The 23,023-nt window shown below is 29.8% G+C and overlaps 2 protein-coding genes across 5 annotated transcripts; one reads left to right on the top strand and one right to left on the bottom strand.

Moving 5' to 3' along the window:
- The first annotated feature begins 6,291 nt into the window (after positions 1 to 6,291).
- On the top strand, positions 6,292 to 9,251 carry LOC105641084 (RING-H2 zinc finger protein). 4 transcript variants are annotated; one of them, XM_020682174.3, is made up of 3 exons: positions 6,293 to 7,288; positions 8,858 to 8,971; positions 9,138 to 9,251. In XM_020682174.3, the coding sequence occupies exons 1-2, from the start codon at positions 6,485 to 6,487 to the stop codon at positions 8,909 to 8,911; spliced, it is 858 nt and encodes a 285-aa protein (XP_020537833.1). In that variant the 5' UTR covers positions 6,293 to 6,484; the 3' UTR covers positions 8,912 to 8,971; positions 9,138 to 9,251. The 4 variants fall into 4 exon arrangements, with proteins under 4 accessions (XP_020537827.1, XP_020537833.1, XP_020537834.1 ...); XM_020682175.3 differs by having other exon boundaries at positions 6,295 to 7,288; positions 8,776 to 8,971; XM_020682168.3 differs by lacking the exons at positions 8,858 to 8,971; positions 9,138 to 9,251 and adding an exon at positions 7,646 to 8,078 and having other exon boundaries at positions 6,292 to 7,288.
- A 2,704-nt stretch (positions 9,252 to 11,955) lies between these two features.
- On the bottom strand, positions 11,956 to 12,965 carry LOC105641076 (Late embryogenesis abundant (LEA) hydroxyproline-rich glycoprotein family). The gene has a single exon (XM_012225535.4). The coding sequence runs from the start codon at positions 12,807 to 12,809 to the stop codon at positions 12,177 to 12,179; it is 633 nt and encodes a 210-aa protein (XP_012080925.1). The 5' UTR covers positions 12,810 to 12,965; the 3' UTR covers positions 11,956 to 12,176.
- Between the last annotated feature and the right edge of the window lie 10,058 nt (positions 12,966 to 23,023).

Genomic DNA, 23,023 nt, shown 5'->3' with positions numbered 1-23,023 from the left:
AACTTGCATTTGAAATCTTTAGTACATTGTCCCACTTAGAAAGTATAGACTTGGGTTCAACACCTGATAACATGAGTACTTATTAGCATAAGTTACATTCAGCTAAACTGTGCATGTAATGTAAGCTCACAACTAATCGTAGTATATGCTGTTAGGATTTAAAGAGAGAGAATTTGTAACTTTGCAAAAATACCTTTGACGTCCATCATAATTTATTTGGTCGTTCTCCTATAGGCTATAGCTTCCAAATAAAAGAACCAAAAATGAAAAAGAAAAAATTAACACAAAAAATATCTAAACAGACTAAAAAGATGCTGGCATTTCGACAAATTACAAATTTAACAGAGAGATATAGAAACTTAAGGTTTCAAAAAAGAAAAAGAGGTAGCTGACTGATCAAAACTATCTTTCACAGCCATGATAATTTATTTGATCTTCTCCTACAGCTTCTTGACATTTTTGCTCTTGTTTTTTTGTTCTTTATCTCCTCCTCCTTTTGACTTCTTTAACGGCGCTGACGGCCAAGAGATAGATGATTTTTCAATAAGAAGGGTTTAGAGATAGGGTGAGAGAAAAAGAAAGAAATGCGAGGAAGCCAAGAGCTTCATTAAAGATAAGGGAAAAAATTCAAATAATTCAAACTCTATATAAACGTTCAAAATCTATTCAATAAAAATGAAACAAATAAATAAAAAATGTAGAAAATTTGTAAAAAAAAAAAAAAAAAAAGAAAATGCTAAAAGAATAGAGTGTCAACTCATATTTTTAAAGATATTTTTTCTTCAAGATTATATATATATAAATAGATATACAGATATATATGATTTGAATCGGATACTAAATTTATGAAATTTGGCTATATTTCGATTGATATATTCGATTTGGATCCGTTCGAATTAACGAATGCTCACCCTATTCTTACCTTATTAATATAATTGACAATATGCTAAAAAGGATATATAATTTTTTTGCACAAATCAAATGGCTAACTAACCATATTGAACAAAATATACCAGATCGTTTGTTAATAATGATGCTTTACAAAAATACTATCACTTTTAGTATATCTTTTTGATTATGCACAAGCAATTTAGAGATTTTGTGCTACTCTTCTTAATATATACTAACTATCAATGTTTTTTTTTTACTTTTATGCTATAAATTTAATTTATTATATTTTTATATTAATCTTTAATTGTTATTGCTTTGATTGTATGTCAGTTTGTTACTATTTATTAATCTTTAATTTTTATATTATCCACTATCGACTAAATCCATAATGGGTATAATTTTTAATGTCCACCCATCCTATTTATTAAATGGATCGAGTAAACTTCGCTTCATTAGAGTCGATCAAAACGAGTATCATCGAGCTGGGCTAAATTGCCATCTCTTATTCAAATTCAAACCTCAATTCCTTGGGTTTGGATTTCTCCTTGAAGTTCAAATTCTTTCAAGCTGAACCAGATTGGAAGATAATCAGCTTGTGTCATGATCCCCTTCCACAGGTCGGACAGACACTAAGGCCCATGTAAGCTTAAGGCCCCCGAGACCCGTAGTAAGACTGAACCATCAAAAGTCAACTATCTCGATATGATTTCCAATTATTGAGCCCAATATTACCATGCAAAAAATTCAATTATCTCATAATTATATTATTCTTTGGCCCAAATTTAAAATCTTGTCACTTCATAAATCAAGCCCAATCTGTACTACATTATTTTCATAATATGGGTTCATGAATTATTCTATCTATCTTATTACACGACAAGTTGTGCATATAACGAACAACTGCGGAGTTTACTAACATATATATATAGATAAGTTTTCATACATTTATCGATTTAATGAATTAATACTAAAATTAGAGAATTCTTTTCCAGCAGTGAAGGAAGCAGAGCTTTAGCTGGGATTTAGGAAAAGCTACTTCCTCAAAGAGTAAACAAAAGAGATGTGAATTTATTAATGAATAATAATTATTGCACAACACATGCATTCACAAGAATGTATAAATAATTAAATCTAGTCATCCGACTAGTTATATGATCACGCGGGCAGTCACACAAATGGCACAACAACAGCACTCACAATTATTAACATCTTCACATAATCACATCACGTGAAAATTAGTCTGTCGCGTCACTGAAACCCCCGATGAGCCGTCCTCCCACATGGCCCATCCTCTCATGACGTGTGCACTAGGGAGCTGATCCCCCATACATGGCTGACCGGTCTAATCCTCACTTGACCAACCCTCTCATTATTTTTCCATTCTCTCTTTTCTTTTCCGTACCAACAGGAGGCCACCCTGTGATTTTCTATATCATCCGTATCATATCATCAGATGCACACTGGGGCGCCGATCTCCCCATACATGGCCGATGGTATCAAAGACCGCCCTCACAAATCCATGGTGACCCACTTCATCCCAATTCCACACAAACAAAGCATAACATTATCACAACACAATTAATCAAGCATTGCAATTAAATACAAGCATGTCAACAATTAAATATCATAAGGCAGGTGCGCAATTAGGCATTCATATTCAAATACAATTAATGACATAAGTAACAAATAATATTATATACAAAAATTTACTCTTTGATAAATAAATATACAAATAAATAACAATACAAAGAAATAATAATAATAATATAAATAAATGATGAACTTCCTTTTAAATATATACTAAGGTATGGAATTTATCTAAATATACCTATTAACTTATTTGTTGTATGTGAATAGCCTAGATCTTGTCGAGATTTCAGCAGAACCTCCCCTAAAATACGATTAAACCACAATTCAACAATAAATTTTTAAAGCTCATCCATCGGGCAATTCACCATAACTAATTCATTGTTTACATTTTGTCATTCACTAGGATTTCACTCCAATTCAAATTCATTAGTGACGTTGTATACAAATATAATTATTTATCTTTTCATATATACCAAGTAATCAATTCTAGTTAAACTAAATTAACAGTTATCTAATCAATTGACTAAGTCTTTCTAAGATCACGCTACCTGCTATTCCAATAATCTAAGTTCTTGTTATTCAATTATATCTACTTCAATATTCAACTAACCTAGCATAAAGATTACAATATTCTAAATGACTTAGTTTCCTAATTTTTGAAATTAAAACAAGTCTATCTATCGAAGTTCCCTAACAGGAATCGTATTCAATTAACTATTTTAATTTATCAACTGTGTTTTCTCATGCAAAGAATTAAGTGGCCAAGCAGTTCTAATTGTACAATCGGAAACCACACTACGAATCCAACATTTCCAGTCCTTTAATTAACTATTTACTCGAATTGAACTTAATTTACCAATAATTTAAAATTTGGAACTTATACCAAAAATGAGAACTGGGTCTTAGAACATACCATTTGAAAATCGGACTACAGTTCCATGATCAGCACGTAGAGGAGATGTTTCTGCCTCTTAGGACCTCGCCGGAGTGTTGCCGGACCACCGCGTTAGCGGTGGTCGGAAAATCATTTCTGCCCAAAACTATGCGATTCATACACCTCTGGACTCTAAATTTCACAGGGAGCTCAATTTTGTCGTCCTTTTGTTGAGTTAGTGGCTAGACTGGCCGGAATGGGCATCGACAGCCGCTTGGTGCGCCATTAATGGTGGTTTCACACCTTCCGTGTGAGAGGAGGCCGGAAACATGACCAGCACCTCCAGCCGAGTCGGCCGCCACCTTGCCCTCGTCGAGCGGTGGCCGGAAATGGGGGAAAGAGGAGATGTTGTTACTGGCATTGCGCGAAGAAAAGAAGAAGAAAGGGAAAAAAAAGAAAGAAAGTAGTTCGATTTCTAGATCATTTCGGTTTGATTCGAACCGTTTGGTCTGATTCAACGATCTGATTCGATTTTTGCTTAGTTTACAGGCTTTTCACTTGGTTTTTGGAAATTTCAAATGGGTTCAAGGGTCCAATTAATTTATTTTAATTAATTTAGTACTTAACATCCAATACAGTTCTTAAAAAGTTAGAAAATTTTCGGTTAGGAGTTGCGATACTATTCTTTGGGCTTGGGCCCAACTTGCGAATTGGACACGGACTAAGATTGTGCAGTATCTGCAGCCCACACAGTTCAAAATTTTCAATTTTTGATTTAATAAAAATTCAAAAGTTTCGTAAATAAAATTTCAAGGTGTTTCAGCTTGCCAACCTAGCTAAGGAGAACGAAGCAAGCCAAGTCAAGCCCCGAAGCACACCAAAACACTAAGGTATGGTTTATGAGTCATTTCTATTTTAATTCAAGGATCTAAATTAAGGATTCTTCTTAAATTAATCAACTTGATAACTAAAGCAAAAAAAAAAAAACAAAAAAAACATGATAAAAGAGGAATAAAAAATTATTTTTTTCAAATTATTCAACCAACCTATCTCGAAATGGGTAGAACTACACGATTTTGATTTTCATTTGAAATGATATGCAAGCAGTCTCAATATACAAGATTTTAATTGTGAACCAAGTTACTAAAAATCTCGATTTTTTTCCTCGTTTCTTTTTTCTTTTATTGCTTTGTTTAGGAGATGCACGATCATCTTAAAATCTCCAAAATGAGCTAAAGACATTCTCTTTTTTTATTTTATTTGATTCTTTATAGCTTTCTTTACCACTTTTTTTTATCGCTCTATATTATCACCATACATAATATTATGCTTCATCTAAAATCTTATTTTTCATGAATAAAGCATTAATCCTAAGGTCAATTTATAAATTGTTTTAAAGAAATCTAGCACTTGAATCTTCATTGGTTTCACAGATTTGTACATTTATCTTTTTTTAAAAAAAATCAGAGTGAAAATTGGTTTTTTTTATTTATGTTTACATTAAAAATAAAATTTAAGTGGCGACTTTTTTAAAAATAAAAAATAAAAAGATTAAATAGGCTCCCTTCATGAATATAACTCAAAATGAGCGTTCTGATTCAATCTCGTGAACTTTGAATGAAGGTTGAGGCCTCATAGTAGTAAGCATGTTTTACTAGCCTACCCTGCCACACTTGAATAACTCAAAATGGTAGTGATTATGGTCGTGATGCTAGTGGCAGTGGTTATAACTTTACGGAATTCAATTGAATCATATGTTTCAAATTATGGCATACTAAACAAGAAAAATTTATTTATAAATAAATTATACTCGAAATTCATTTATAATTTAATTCTGCATTTTAATTTCTTTCAAAGTCAAAACAAATCAAACCATATTCAACGCTTAACACTCATGCATGGGGATGGAAGCGAGGCGGGTTTTCGTGGGTATCCAATCCGCAAAAACTCATTTAAAGTAGGTATGAGTATCAAATCAACTATCCATTGCAGGTTTTGATTGGGTGGATTGGGTATGGATTTAAAGATACAACTACTGTCTACCCAACAAAATCTATTATATAATGTTAAAAAATTTAAGTGCATATTGTACTAAATATTTTATTAAAACTAAAATAAATTAGACTCAAACTCAAAGCTTCAAACCTTAATATCATCAAATAATACCAAAAAAAAAAAATTTAATTACTTCAATAAAATATTAAACGACTAAAATTATAAAATTGTCATTCATTCGTACTTTTTCCTTTTCTAATCCCACCCTCTATTATCATCTCCATCTTTCAAGACCCTGTTCGGCAGCAGCGTTTGAAGTAGTATTTAGTGTTTTGATAGGGTTGAAATATTATCTTAATTAATTATAACGTTCATTAATACAGTATCTACCAGACAATATATTATGAAATGTATTTTTATTAACGTTTAACGTTTTATAATTTATTATGACACATATACTTCTACTTGTCTTTAACTTGTTCCTCGCTTTCATATCTTTTTCGTTATTTTATATTAAACAGATAATCAAACAGTTATTTATTCTAAATACTTTTATTTTAAACCACTATATAATTATTAACTACTAGTAAAATGACAGCTATTCAAACGGCTAACAGTTATTAAAATAACTAAATTTATTGCACAGACTCCAAGTTTAACCAATATCAATTATAATGGACTCGGTGAGATAAGAGTGATTTTCATTGGTATTATATTCATCTCAATCCACCTAAAGCGATTTTGTACATTAGTTAAATGGGTGTAAGTATTAAGATTTTTTAAACAGGTGTAGTATGAATATTTTCACAAAAGTTCTTAAATGAATTTGGGATAGATAAATTTTAAACGAGTTTGGAACGGACATGAAAATTAAACTGTACAAATTTTGTGGAAAAATGAAAATGGAATGCGCAAAAGGTACATCCGTAAAAGGAATACAAAAAGAGAATATCTGATCACAAAGTGCCCTCAATTTCCCACCTCAAATTCTCAATGTCTTGACCAACACAGACAGACAAAACAAACCATCTCCTTGTTCTTTTTCCTCTTCTTCTTCTCAGAGAATGGACTTCCACCTTCAAAGCACTGCTTCTCTGCTGCAATTACAGAGCGACACTATCATTCTCAATTGATATGTCACCGCCACCACCGCCGCAACCAAATCCAATCATTAGCACCCATAAACCCACAAATTTTCCTGATTTCTTTGTCACTGCTATTTCTATCTTCTTTCTCTTCTCCTCTTCCTCCTCCAAGCCTCCCTTTCCCAAAATCCCATTTCTTTGTTTCCCATCAAACCCTCGTCGTTTCCTCAAAATTCCCTCCATGTCCATCTCCAAAACCAATCATCATTTCGCCACCCCACAATCTCTTTCCGATTGGCTCAAGCCGCGATTGCCGTCTGATTCTTTAGCCTCATGGGGCGTAAGACCCGGCACCAAGAACGTCCATAACCTCTGGCTCGAGCTATCTGAAGGTGAAACCTCCCTTGCCGACTCCACCCCTCCAATCCGTACTGTTAGTGTGGTTTCAGTTCGAATTATAGGAAAAGACGATCAAATTCTTGTTGAATCGCGTCAAGAATTATCAGATGGTAGCGTGAGGAATCGGTGTAGACCCTTATCGGAGAAAATGAAACCGAATGAAACCCCTGAAGCCGCTGTCTATCGCGCTATTAAAGAAGAGCTTGGATCGATAGTGAATGATAGTGGAACTATAAAGATTGTGCCTGGTTCATATAAAGAGAAGATTGAGGAAAGGAATTCAAATTCGTATCCGGGCTTGCCTGCCCGTTATGTGTTACATTCTATGGATGTGATGGTGGATGGATTACCTGAAGAAGAGTTTTGTACAGAGGAGGTGGAGGAGTATCCTGATTCTGAAGAAAAGAGAGCTGCAGATAAAGCTGTTTCTGTTAAGAAACATTTCTGGAAATGGGTTAGTTCTGATTCGGTTCAACCTTGATATATGGCAATATGATTTTTCAGCTTTCAGTACATTGTTGCAATTTTGAGTTGTACGCTACCTTTATCGTTATGTTGCTTTTTGTATGATTATATAATGCATTGAGACTGTGAGACGCTGAGAAATCAGTGTACTGTTTTAACATGTATGAAGGTTAATATTATAGAGTTAAATATAGGAACTACAGATTTCTATTCATTGTCTCCAACTTGCAATTGGAAAGTTAATATGTTGCAACACAATTCTCAAATTCATTTCTCCTTTGTATATTTGGATTGTGATGATAGTCTTGTTTCATTCTGATTACTGGTTCTTGAATTTCTCAAACAGACAGACCTCTGTTTATGTACCTCTGGCCATTGTAGCTTTCACAAATCTAGACTAAGGCAATGTAATTTGTTTCTTCAGTGAAATGAGAAGATTATGGTGGTAATTCAATGTATCAGGGTGCTGGCGAGTGGGTTTTGAGTCCTACTGTTGGCTGCAAATGAGCTGAAGGTAAATAGCAGTCATATATTGTAAGGTTAGGACTGAAGGTTGTACAGTGTAAGGTTAGGGACTAAAGGTTGTAACTGTGAGGCAAATTAATGTTATATTGCAATTTCTCAATAGCTGTGGTATTCTTGTCTCTGGCAACAGCTTTCGGTCCAGCAACAGTTACTAGAGTGCAGACTAGTTTCCTGATAGTGTTTTCCTATTGCTTTAGCGTCTAACGGTGTACAAGGATTTCCTTATTTCACAACTAATTATCTGTCTTTCTATACATCTGTCAGGACTTAGTGCTCACTCAGCTATTCTTAGGTGAGTCACAAAAGGATTATCGGTAGCTTCTAACCCACATAATCACCCATCAGAAAGCTAGCAGTTGTATGTGATTTCATGTCCAATTTAATGCTTATGTGCGTGTCCATGACAAATAGGAAATTGGAACAGAGAATAGTGACTGCAGTCTGATACTGTAACTAAAATAAAAGCCTTAAATATCAGTTTGTGGTTTCTTCTTTCACTGGAAGTTGGACCATTGGAAGATTTTGTATTGAATTGGCTTGATTGGATATTGTACTCTATAGTATAATTCTTGTAAGATCCAATTCAGTAACTTACATACATGGATGAAAGCCAGTGGGAAAGGTATTTTCAGGAAAAGGAAAGACTCCTGTAGTCATAGTAAGATAATCCTTAGAGTGGAGGGATTGATGTGGAAATTTCTTTCATGGGAAAGCAAGCAACTAAGTCCTTCCTATTTTGATTCTTCTTCTTCTTCTTTGAATCTCTCTCTTTTAATTTTCCATTGTGCATATAAAACAACAAAAGAAGACAATTGAGGAACCAAAAGATGAAATGGTCTTGATGGGGTGATGACAGTCTACCCAAAGATTAATCAGGCTTTGTACACTTGAATGATAATTAAATGTTGATTAATATTATGATCTATGATGATTATTGCTGGAAAATATCAGGTGGCATGGCAAATTGGCAATATACTATAATGGATGTGGAGACAGAACCTCTATGGTGTGAGATTAGAATTTCTATTTGCAGGACCATCTGATTTTCTGTAGCAAGCTGTTAAATGGTATGTTCTGTGGCAAATAGATTTCTTTCCACTCGAGTTTCCTGGGATTTGGACTTCAATGTGGATGATTTTGAAATTTGGTAAGGCAATACTTCTCCAATAGCATTATTGCTAGTTAGTCCTGCATGGTGTTTTTCTTTTTATTTTGATACCTATTCAGATTTGTGCAGAAATCCCTTCTTAGACAGCTAACTTCAACTCCTTAAATGTTTGTCTAAAAGCATGCTTCTTCCTCATGATTTGTAGGTTCTCGGATATCCAGTGGTTACTTCTTACCAATTTGTGCATGAAATTTTCTCAAGGAAAAAATGTTACATGTTAAAGACCTTTTGCTTTCTCATGTCATGGCTTTGTCGTCAACTCTATTTGTTAACAGGTTGTCCATGCTCCCACTGTCACCTTGTCCATCTTCACCTTTCAACCCTGTTAAAGCAAAATTCTTTTTAGTTGTTGAACTCAACTTATACATCAATTATACATTGAGTAGAAAAGGAAATGTCATTAAAGTTAATTGAGACGTTTAAGAGAAAAATAGCTTTTTGAGATAATGGTGCAAAAGGCTGTTTGCTTTTGAAAATTTTGGTACCAAAGAGAAAACGTCAAAGCAAGTAATGTTAAAACCAAGCAATGTTTTATGTTTGGACAAGATTACCCTGTACTTTTTAAGGCCGTGTTGTTTAGCCTTTTGAATAATGTTAACCTTTTATGGTTTAGCTTTAGCTTTTTAATAAAAAATTATTTTAAAAAGTTAAATATTATTAAAACTGTTAAAAATTAAAAAATAGCTAATTTTACCGATCACACTTTAAAAAATTCATTTTTTACAGATTTAAATTGCTCCCAAAAGGAATAACAATGTTAATCTGAAAAACATAAAATATTCAACCGTGTTGGAGAATCAATCTCGAATGCTTAATCACGCGTTTAGAAAAATGAATAAAATATTGGAAAATTAAAATCAAATGATTTCAGGCGTGGATTCGATTTGCCAAACAGCTGTTGAATTGGCCATGATCAGATCAGGGAAATAAAGAGAAGAGTAGTGAGATTGCATAAACTGAAGTGGGTTTATTTGATTTATAAAGCTTAAGATTGGACTTTGGATAGTGGCTTTATGAACAAGTTTTATTGTTTTAAAAATATTTGGACTTTTTGGTTGAAAAGTATAGAGGGTAATTGCGTCTTAATATCAAAAGTTGCTCCGACATATTGTTATTTTCTATCCTTGTGTTTGGTTAACGAAGGAAAATAATAAAGGAAAGAAAATAAATTTATTTTTCTTTGTTTGAAAAAAGCAAAATTGTAGAGGAAAAAAATTATTAATATTGATATCTTACTATTTTAACCTCACTTATTCTTTTAGAAGACTTCGATATCTTCAATATTTAATTAAAAAAGTAGTTTGAGCATTTTAGTAATTGCATAAAAATTAGAGAAACTTCAATATTCCATCTCTCCTAAATAGAGAGATTCTATCTATGTGAGATAGAGAGAAAAACAAATTAATTTTTCATTCCTTCATTATTTTTTCTTCTTTTCCAAACAAGATAAAATTGCTTTCCAAAACTATTTTAGTCAGTTATTTTGATTCCTTCAAAAAATACCTCCATCCAATCAGAATATAAAGATCTGTTCAGAAAAACTAACTATTTTGGTAGCTGTTAGCTGTTTTAATAATGTTTACCTTGCAGTTGTTTGAGTAGCGTTTCATTAAACGTATTTTATAAAATGCTAAAAACTAAAAGTTACACATATTAATTTTTATAAAACGGTACCTTAGTCTCTGAAAGTTAGTTTAAATGTTATGTTATCGAATACTATAAAAAAATAATGTTTAGGGTTTTGACCGGGTAGTTATAAAACTGTTGTCGAACACAACCTAAAAACTATTAAAGATAGCGTTTAGCGTTTTAACTGGAACTTGAAAAACTAATGCTACTTAAAAAGTGATTGCCGAACACAACCTAGACATTGAAACCTTGAATTGGCTGGGGCAACTTTTACCTTTTGTTTGGATGAGTATATTTTTTTAAAGGAAAATAACTAGGGAAAATATTTAGGGAAAGTTATTTTCCACCGAAGTCCACATGTTTTGAATCTCTACCAATTGGAGAGAAAATAATGGAGGAAATAACAATGAAATTTCACTCATTTTTATTAAATTATCTAAATATCCCAAATCAATTAATAAAATTTAACCATTTCTTACATAGCCCATAAATTAAATGACAATATAATTGTCAATTTTCAATAATAACATTTATTTTTCGTTAAAACTTTTCCCTTTCCAAATAAAAGAAAATAAATTATTTTCTTTCTTTTGTTATATCCAAACACAAACGTGTAGGAAAAGAAGTTGACAATTCCTCATTATTTTTCTTATTATTTTCTTTCATTATTTTCTTTCCTCAAATATTTTCATTCCTTTCCTTTCCATACAAAGGGTTAGGTTTTTAAACCCCTGAATCAATGGTATATTCAATTTCAATTCAAATCCAATTTCATCTATTGGTATATGCATATGTTGGAAGAAGTGTGAGGAAAGATTCTTGAAATATAATATAAAGTTTAAGAGGGACCCAGACCCAGAAGTTGTACCTAGCAGCATAGCAACTTGTGTTTTCGCTGTAATCATTAAAGAGCTGAGATATGACATGGAAATTTTATCCTTGGCAAAGTAAGCAACTAATTTCCACCTTTTCTCTTCAGAATCTCTTTTTACCATTATGTCTTTCTTTCTACTTGGAAAACAATTCAAATTTTGATGAACCATGAGTAAACAATTTTTAGAGTAACAATTGAAATTTTAAGCTCTGTTTAATGATCCGTAACAGTATGTAATGTTCACAGTAATATTTACACTAAAAATATATTAAATTACATTATATTCCATTACCAACTTTTTTGCTTGCTTTGTTAAAGGAATTGACAGGGCAATTTCTAATTATATATACTTAAAATTTTGAAAAAGATGAAATCCGCCTTAATTTTCCACCGCATCACCATTTACATGCAAAGAAAAATCAGAAGTTGTAATGATAAGAAATAAAAAGAGAAGATCGGATTTACACTCTCAATCCCAAACAAGGCCTTAATTATTAATCAAGCTTTCCCTTGGCACTGGCTAAACTATAATTATAGAATTTTCTATCTCATCACTTGTTATAATTAATTTACAGAACTTAATTAAGAGCAGCAGAAACACACACAAGTAACCATAACATAGGAAGCAGAAAGAAGCAATGAACTCACTAGCTGCTTAGTATCTGTTAGTAAAATATCAATTCAAACTGTAGTAGAACATTGAGTCCCTTGCCTTGAACTCAAGGGTCCGGTAGGGAAAGAAGGTCCAAAACCCATAACAGCAACACAATTAACATTAAGCCTATATCGACCAGAAACCCATGTCCCAACCTTCCACCGGAGGCTTCCATTTACTTTTAAAATAAGAACAAGTTTTCCGGTAGTCTGGTCGCGTCCGACTTCGTATCCGAACGATGAAGCAACCGGTAGTCCTGTTCCAATCAAAGATGCAGTCAAGAGGTTGCTGTCTTGATGTCCTTGGTAGAATGGAGGAAGAGTAGAACCCACAGTTATTTGCTGACCCTTGTAGGCTGCGTAGACTTGTAATTCGTCGTAGTAAATGCCTACTTTTTCATTAGGATTTTTGGAAAGAAGGGTAAGTTGGATTGAAGAGTTGAGAAGGTTAAGGCCTGAGAGGTTGAGTTGGTAGATGTCAGCTTCTTTGAGTGAGAACTCAGGTTTTGCTGGACGTAGTATAAGCCAAATGATTAGTATTAGAGATAGGATTGATGTGAAAAATGCAGAGAAGGCAAAGAATAGCTTCTTGTAGAGCTTGTCTACGTTTAGTCCTTTCTTAGCACAGTGTTTTGGAGATTCTATATGGACTTGAGACATTTGCAGTAGGGGCAGAGAGAGAGAAAGAGAGGGGGACGAGAAAGTAAGAGGAAGTTTACAAGGCTAAGGAAGAAGAAAATGGTGGGTTAAATAAAGAAAAAGCACTGGGGCAACAGAAAGCAGCAATAATTGTTTTTGCTCTTTCTCATGCTTTATTTATTTATTGGCAATGTTACTCCTCTCACAATGGATTTTACAAACTTATAAGATTTGATTTTAACTTGTAAGCTTCTCCAGTCACCCCATTGTGTCGTAACTATCGTGTTGTCTTAGGACTCAAGGAGTGGACATAATTAGGGTCAAATTGAAAAATCGAACCAACCGATCAATTTGATTGGATTAAAAAGAAAGTATGTAATTTGGTTTTGGTTTTTATGGACAAATCAGATTTGATTTTTATTATATAAAACTGAAAAACCTAAAACCCTACAAATTAAGTGAAAAAAAAAACAAAACTTGTTTGATTCTTTTTGGCTACATAAAGAGTATATTTCGATTCAATTTTTTTTATACGATTTATTCAATTTAGTTCAACCAGATCGACTAAATGTCCATTCTTATTCATTGTGTCAAAGAATATTTAAATGATTTTCAATATATTTACACGACATCTATACTATACAAATGTGGGAATAGGAGACAATAATGAGATTTTTTATAGCTCCCTTAATGAAATTAGGACATTCTAAAATAACATTATTCATAGCCAATTAGAAAATTACGTTTTATTAGTTGATTGGATATTTATAAAAATTATTTTTAAAACCAATCATATGTGATCTGTCTTCTCACTTATGTGAGAAATGAGAGGTCTCAAGTTCGAATCCTCTCAACCATAAGTATTTTCACTAATTTGGTGAATGAAAGGTTATTTTCACCAATTATTTTTTAAATAAATATATAAAAATAATTAATCATTTCAAAATTTTAAATTTTATCTTTACTAAATTTATTTTTTTAATAAATATATATGATAACGAGACATTTGAAAATTATTTTATATTTTATTTATTAAATATTTAATTCTTTTAGGATATAAATAAAAAAGAAAGAAAATATATTATTGTTATTAATATTCTTTTTTTCATTTGTCTGATTTGATTGGATATATTTTTAAGAAAATAAATTTTCAAAAAGAGTATATAATATTTTATTTAGGAGAGAGATAAAAAATAAGAAAAAAAGTATATTATTTTTATTAATATTTTTTTTCTTTATGTTTGTAAGATTTGATTGGATATATTTTTTATAAAGTAAATTTTGAAATAAAATTTAGATAATTAAACCTGAGATGGTAAACAGTTGAAAAATTTTAATTTAAAAAATATATAATATTTTATTGATATATCTATATACATTGAAACGTTTTTTTGTTAGGTGAGTTTTGAAAGAATTTTATACTTAATAATAATTTTTATTTTTTTCATCACTAAATAATTTGTAACTACTGTCATTTTAATTTAGTAAGAGATTAAATATCTTCCTTGCAATAAATAGATGACCTATTGATAATTAAGCATTTTTAATTTTCTTATTATTTTTTCTTTTCTATCCTAAATCTGTTTGACTTATAAAAAATAATATTTAGGAAACTGGAAAAAAACTAGAACTATATATTTCTGTTCCAGTCACTTTGAGGTTTCAAGAATTTATGTGTATGTGCAAATATTACTTTCTCTGATACACTGAATAAGTAATACTGCGACTGTAGCCAACGTGATTTTCGTTATCAATTCATATCATCTTCTCATTTCTTTTCTTTTACCTAGCAATACAAAATAAGTTATTATTATTTTTCATTATAGTTGTATATGGACATTCATTTGGGATTAAAGGCAGAGAGTTGAAGATTGAATGATGGCTCGATTAGGGGCTAAAGGATTAGGTCTAAGAATTGTATGGAACTTTTTTCTGAGACCCCTTCATTATATAAAAATATAATTAAGTACATAAGAAGTAACATTACAAGTAATTTGTACGATAAAGTGTAAACAAATTAACCATTTGTATTTATTTTAATCTAAACAAAACTTATGATTTAATATTATATAGATACCAAAATAGTATATAATGAGCATAGTCAACGTGCAATACACGTCATACAAAGGACTAGTATATATAAAAGTGCAAAAAGTGAATAAATAAATAGAGAAAATAAATATAAAAAATTTTAAAAAATGAATAAATATTACTACACCTAGCACAAATCTTAAATCCATGTTTGTAAAGTCAAGTGATACATGGACATGCTCCTGCTGCTTTTCCTGAATTAGACAGACCAGATAGTGTGTGAGATGCACAAGCACACAGCAAAGACTATAAGGTTAAGCTTTCACAACAGAACAATGAATTCCTTTAGCATTTACATTTACTTGCATTTGTAATTATAGGAATTCATGTGAAGGTTTATGCTTACGTTTATTTTCATAAAATAAAATGCAAAAAAATATTTTTTATAATTTTTTGTTGTTTGGCGTGTTAAGAAAAATAAGTCAATGGAAACTATTTTTCCGATTAAAGGAAAATGACTTTCCATTTTTAAGGAGAAATACATTTTCTGTAGATTGAGAAACTTATTAGAACCTTAAAAATTCATATTTTTTAATTTATTGATCATCAGTAGCCACTACAACCAATCACCGTTCACCACCAACTACCACCACTGGCCACCGTCAGCCACCGCCACACATGATTTTCATAATTAATTATTTCTTCATATTTAATAATAAAATTTCTATTGTTATTTATATTTTTATAGTCTTATGAGTTAAAAATTTTAATATTTTTTAATTAATTTTCAATACTGCAACCAAACAATGAAAAATAAGTCATTTGAAAAATATTTTTCAAGGAAAACATTTTCTTTGAAAAATATTTTTCAAAGCTAAATTATTTTACGAAAATAAACGGAACCTTAGAGCAATTTGATATTGCAAGAAACCAATATCTAAGATGCATCTTAATTATTTTTTGATGATATTCACACTCAGATTTCATTTCTGTTAGGGTTAATAATTATTGAATTCTTAAGATTCACTTAATTTGGAAGATACAACTTCTATTTTTTAAGTCAATTAATCTCTCTTTCTCAATTAGAGAATTATATGTCTCATATACATAACCCTTCTAGGGTAATGAGGGAATTTCCAAATATTAAATAGTCAACATTCAACTACTCTTTAGCACATTCTCACTCTTTTCCTGATTTCATTCAGTCAATTAATTTTTTTGTTAATTTTTTCAATAATCAAAGTCAAAAAGCAAACTAACTGTAAAAAATTTTAAAGATGAATTCATTATTATTTATACCGTACCCAAATTTTCATCCTTTTCAGCTGCAATTGTTGTAGGTGAGAGCGTGTTGATCGATTCATGTCGAGAGGCTGTTGATTGATCAGCTGGTAATTGTTGTTTGTGGAGACTTTTTCCTCTGGAGATAATTGAATCTGGAGATTAAATCTTAGACATGACTGAGCTAAATGCTTGATCTTCACATGTTCTTGGATTCATTAATAAGAAAAGAACTTCTAAACGATTGATTTGACTTAATGGATCTCACTAATAAGAAATGATCGTATAAGTGATGAGTTTGATTATTTTGCAGTTTCTACCTAAATGGGCTTATTGCGTAGATAACCGGACCTGAAGGATGAATTTTATGTTGAGCGCTTCTCTAATATGACATAATTAATTGAATCTGGAAGCCCTTGCTTATTTAACATTACATTCAGATACGGGTGAGCATTAAATAGTTTAAATCTTGAAACCAAACCAAACTGCATCAAACCACCTAGTTTAAATGGTTTATTATTTTAAACGGTTTGATTTGGTTTATAATTTAATAAACCGCTTCAGAATAATTTGGTTTGATTTTCATTTTATTAAACCATTTAAAATTGGATCAAACTGCACTAATATTCTATGATGTCATTGTGTTATTAATTTAATTGTTATATATTTTATCTAATTTGAAACTTTGAAAATACCCGTTGTGAACATGACAATTTCTTTTTGACGTTATTTCTTATATTCTTAATGCTATAGTATTGAAAGAAATTTATTTGTTTATAAATAATTTCTTATTGGTAGGTTACAATTTGGTGGATCATGAATATTAATTATGTATAATCTTATTATTTTTGAAAATTTAAATTGTAAACATTGATATTTTATTTTACATGTTATACTTTATGTTATCTGATCACCTTTTTACTAGTTATATTTTTTACTTATGTTATATATTATATATTATATATCATGTATGAATTATGATTAATTATGAGTTATATTACATATTATGTTGTCCAATTATGATTAAAATAATATTAAATTATTTTAAGGGTATGAAGCTGTAAACCAGGCCGCACCAAATTGCTTTTTGCAGTTTGATTTAGTTTAATTTCATTGATTAAATAATTTGGTTTAGATTGAAAAATCTATAAACCGGAATTATGGTTTGATTCGAATTTTTTTTTAAACCGCACCAAATCAAACCATACTCACCCTTACACTCGGATGCATGTCTAAGTGGACATGTTACCCTCCGTAGCCGCGCCCACCTATTATCAAATACTACTATAAAATAAAATAAAATAAAATAAAATTTAATTTAATTTGTCTTTTTTCTTTCCAATTTTAACCATTGAGCTGTGTACCCCAAACAATGCAAAACGATAGAGCCACCTATACTCGTATTCTTACCTACAAAAAACTTTAACTTTTAATAAAATATAATAATGTAAGTAAATTGAAAGTTAGTTTTTAAAAGGATGAAAAACGCTGAGTGTGTTAGTTGTTGTTTAATTATGTGGTTGCAGAAAACTATAATTCACCTGATCTGCTTCTGCTTGCACAAAAAGGAAGCGCACATAGAGACTTGGCAGCGGAGCTTGGTTTTTAATGAGGGCCGAGAGAAGAGAAATATGATGGAGAGCAGAGGCCATCACGTGGGCTCGAACTTAAATACGCATGGACCCATCACCACGCGGGGTCCGTCCACCAATCTTTCCATGTCATCTACCTCCGTTTAAGATAGGACAAAAATAAAAGAAAACAAGATGATTTCTTCTTTGTCGAAGGTATTCATTGATTGATTGATTATACCTTTTCCCCTTTTCATTGCGCTTGGACCACCATGTTTGGATTTTTAAAATTGCGTACGTTCACATAATTTAGAAAGTAACACCAGTTTAATTTTTCATTTTCATGAATAATGGCGGTAATGGAGTTCGCAGTCAACAACAAGAAATGAGAAGGGAACAACTTTGCTGACGTGTGAGATAACGGCATCCGGTTACCAGAAACTAAGCATATAAATTTGAGAGGGATGATCAATGACGGTAGGAAACTGAAGATTAAAAGTGGTAGGCGTGGGACGTTATGGCGTAGATGAGAAAAAGAAAAGAGAAATTGGTAGCAGAGCAGTATGCATTTTGCGGCGTTAGTAGGAAGAGTACACTAGTGTTATCATCATCATCACTTCCTTTCCTTAACCACACATAAAAGTTAAAGATAAAGAAAGATTTTTGGCAGAGAATTCATATTGGGATTTGACTAATTTTAATCTGGTTGTCAACCTACTGCAAACGGCCTTCTTCTGATTTATCCAGACTTGAAATTGGTTATGCTTTGCTAAACTCATGTGGATTGGAGTTAACTTTCAACATTTTTTATTTGGAAAAGGAAAAAAAAAAACCGTTTTTAATTAAAATCTCTTTTTTACTCCCTTACGTCTTTCTATTGGTTATATATATATATATATATATTTATATATATAACCAGTTTATTACTAGCCCTTATTATTAAATTATTATCTGGGACGGAGCTACCTTGTGGAGGAAAAGAGTAATTATGCTCTTTTATTTACCAAAAAAAATCCCTAACTACCCTGTGATTCAAACCTTGATCTAGAAAAATTTTTAAAACACCTTTAACCATTTTGCTCATCATTTATAAATTTTAGCTTCGTGATTGTTTACCGTAGTCGTGATTCTAAGTACCAACTCCATTAGTAAAATCAAAAGAAAGAAATAAAGTAGTAGTAGGTGGGATTTGAGTGTTCCGAAATTTAACAAATTGGCTTCTGAATTAAAAGTAAATTTTGACTTATAGTATTGTTTATCTAAAGCAATAAAAGGTGGTGTTGGCCGTGTTTTGAAGAGTGCTGTGTGGAATTCTGGCGAAAGGACATTGACGTTTCTTGTTCAGAAGAAACATTTACCTCTGATTATTGAATCTAAATTAACTAGGAACTTTGTTAACCATCTATTGGAACAAATTGCAAATCAGTCGGTTAATATTTAATTTTCTTTTTTAATTATTATTTGACAACAATCTTTTTTAACAGATTGATTCATTTCCAATTTTTTAGAATTAATAGTTCATATTTATTTATTAAATTTAATGTCCTTTATATTATAATTTTTGTATTTCATTTATTTTCAGAAAACCTCTTTTTTAAGAATAAGGACGAAATTATATGTTAAGAAAAATCAAAACTTTTTTAAAGTAACCCAAATAAAGTTATTTACTTTTCTTATTTTTTTCAAAAATATTTATTATTTTTTAAATTTATTTGTTATAAGTTTATTTTATATAAAAACGAATTATTATTCATTAAATTTAAAATTATGTTGAAAATAAATCTAATACATCAATAATAATTATACTTATCCCAATAAAATTATAATAAATTGAAAGCCTCATTTGGAGATGACGTGGACTTTGGTACACCTTGGCGCTCTTTGGCAACAACTTAAGCTTAGTTTTTAACATTTTGATCAAGTCAGCTCTATTTCTATTGATTGTAGTATTCGGTAACATACCTTTATAATAGCTTCTAAAGATTGATGAGCTTTTGATAAAAATGAAATGTTAAATACTTTAACGTTTATCTGTTATTTAAATTTTTTTGACATTTCCATTATTTTTTTCTCTGCATTCAACTAATTAAACAATTATTTTTTACAGAACACTTCTAATTGAAATCGCTATATAAATAACTATCTGCTAAAAGTTAATAGTTAACAATTAATACCTACTAAAACAGCTAATATTGTCCTATGGATCCCTTACGATGCAAATGAACTAAAGTACAAATGGCAAAAATTAGACACACAGCAACATTGGTGGGTCCGAAGATATCCTCTTTGGCAAAAGCTCTTGCAAAGTTGCAATAGTCAGGAGAAAAAGAGAGGCGCTATGGTATCTAACATTGTAATGTGGAACAGGCTTCACCTTTCTAGTATTGTTAGATACATGAAAGCTTTTTAAGGCAGAAATTGAATAAATGTAATAGAAGAAGGATACTGGGATATCTATCTATCTAGTCAAGAATTAAAGATGGGAAACACTTTTAGAATAATTGAAAGGAAAGTGAAGGCTATTATAAATTTAAAAAAAAAAAAAAAAAGCCAATTGCAATGTTAAGTAACAAATATATATAATGCATTAATTGAGGTAGTGGCATATCTCCATCTCTCCTTTTTCTTTACCCACCTTGTTCAACTACAACCTCAATCATTATGTTCAAATCAAATATGATGGATTAGAGATCATTGTGTTGATTAATGCAAAATAGAGTTTTAAAGTTGTGGGTTTCTTTTATTATTATTATCTTTTCTTTTTTTTTTTTTTCATTTTGATGCTAGATTGTGTTATAATTCAATTTTTGTAAAAAACATTATTTTTTTTATATGGCCTCTCCTAAATTTTTTTTAAATGTTTCCAAAATTTGATCCCTCGCTCCGCTGCTGGTATGTAACCTTCTATTATTTTTTTCTACAAGTTATTTATTTTCGTAACTCTAATTCACGAATCACAAGTGGAGTGACTTTACTATTATACCAAAATCACTCTCTAAATCTAATTTGATTTTTATCATTTACAAATTTTTTCAAAAATGTATAAGAAAAAAAATATATATATATATATGAACTAACTTATCAAATTTGGATTATTTGTTATTTTATTTTTTTTAAAGATGTGATTAGTGAAATATAAATAATTTTCGAGTCTCTATTTACAAAAATATAAGAGCTGTTATTAAATAAGAAAATTACTTTTGCTGTGTAATACTTCGCGTATTGAAAATTAAATTATTTTCAAGATTAAAAAGGACTATCTTTTAGTTTTTGGTTTAATGAAAGTACTATTATTTAAAAAATCTATATATCTAAATATAATACTCAATCAAAAAAAATCTTTAGGAAGCTCACATGACACTCTCCTGTTTCTATATTCCTTTTTCCTTTTTTTTTTTTATAAATTTTCTTAGTTTTAATATTTTATCATTTATTTTTTTCTTTTTCCACAAATTTATAAATTTTTATTACCATGTCAATTTAGATAATTATTATTTTGAAAAAATAATTTTCAATCCCTAATTAATCCATACTTTAACAATCCTTCATAAAATTTAAAATTCTGAAACTTATTTCTTCTCCTTTCTCTCTCTATATTTATTCTCTTCTTCCTAAACGAAGAATTAAATTTGAGCCTTCTATTCCTCTAGCGGAATCTCCAACAGGAACCATGAACAAAGTATTTTTTTTTTCTCCTTTGTTTCTACCATATTTTTGTGATTGTTTGATGTTTTAACAGATAACTAATAATTGAACACAATGATTTTCTTTATAATTTTTTCTTTTATTTTAATATATATATAATATGATTCATTTCTTTCTAACAAAAACATTAATCTATCATTCTATTCTCTCATTTACAGCTCTAAAGCCGCACAAGATAGCATCAACTGTTAATATTGAAAATCTTGCAAATCAAGGAAAGATCAATCTAATTTTCAAGAATTGCTACTAATTGTTAGCTACAAGCCTACAATCTTTGCCTTAGTTATTCTCTTAATGCAGTAGTAGAGTTAAGAAATGTATATGTTAGCGAATAAAAATTTTATGAATAAAAAAATTTTCTATTCGTTGTTATTTTTTTATATTTTAATTCATGTAGTTTTTTTAGTTTTTATATTTTAATTCATGTAGTTATCATTATAGTAATATTAATGTATTTTTTTTAGAGCTTTTTCTATTGCTGAATTATTATATTGCATACAACTTCAGATTTGATATGATTTTAGTATTTGAATTTTGAAAGAGTTATATATATATATATATATATATAATGTGGTATCTTATTTGAGGAATTTATGCAAAGATAAACTTGACAAAGTTTATTGCATACAATTGAATTGAATCATTATCTAAAGAATTAGGTGCTAAAATAAAGAGTATAAAATTGCTGTATATAATTTCATCTTATGATAATATTTTAATTTAATACGTTTTGGTGGTCTAATTTTTTGAAACATTTTATTTATATAAAACAAACCATACCAATTAATTAACCGAATTTAAATTAAATGAATTCATTTAAACTTTTATGTAAAGTCATACCATACTCATAATTAAGTATTTTAGTTAGAAATAGATTCAATATCTATAACTAATTAAGGGATGTTTAATAATTTTCAAATTCACATTGAAAATAATTTAATAAAATTTTAAATAATTTAATAATTTCAAATCTCTGTCAAATCTTCTAAGGAGTTCCAATTTAAAATCAAATACATATCTTTATAAAATTTATCCTTTATGAGTTTAACTTATATTTATATATAAAAATTTTATTTAATCACATTCAAATTAAATGCCTAATAATTTAAAATTTTAATGTTGTTATCTAAATTATTAGAAATTAATCACAAGCCATTAATAATTTTATTTTAAAAATTAATATTTACTTAAAATAATTATTTATCTATTTAATTTTTAAATTTTTTACTTTATCCTTTTATTTTATGATTAGATTAATTAAGATAGAAAAAGTGAAATTCAATATCTATATTTTATATATATATGAATTTTTCAACTTTTCTTTTCTCTTCTGCATATATATCAACTTATATTTTTTCAAGTCAATCATTTTTAATTTTTTAAGTTTTGAAAGGTCTATATAAACTACGAAACCATATATACTAAACAACTTATAAATTATGAATAAATTAAAAACTAAAAGTATAATATAGAGTAAAAGAGCAACCCACGTAATACACGGGTTTTTACCAAGTTAAAATATAAAAAAGAGATATTTACGAAATCGGAAAAATAGGCAAAACGCTAAAATCCTTTTATATTATATAAAACTAATGCAAATACTAATTGATTTGTTTTAGGTAAACACTAACGATAGACACAGAACTA

This window comes from Jatropha curcas, chromosome 5, assembly GCF_041381405.1.
Source record: "Jatropha curcas cultivar XTBG-Jc1 chromosome 5, XTBG_Jcur_1.0, whole genome shotgun sequence".
Taxonomy (NCBI): Eukaryota; Viridiplantae; Streptophyta; class Magnoliopsida; order Malpighiales; family Euphorbiaceae; genus Jatropha; species Jatropha curcas.
Note: the sequence above shows the minus strand (reverse complement) of the source record. Positions and strands in the feature narration are given on the sequence as shown.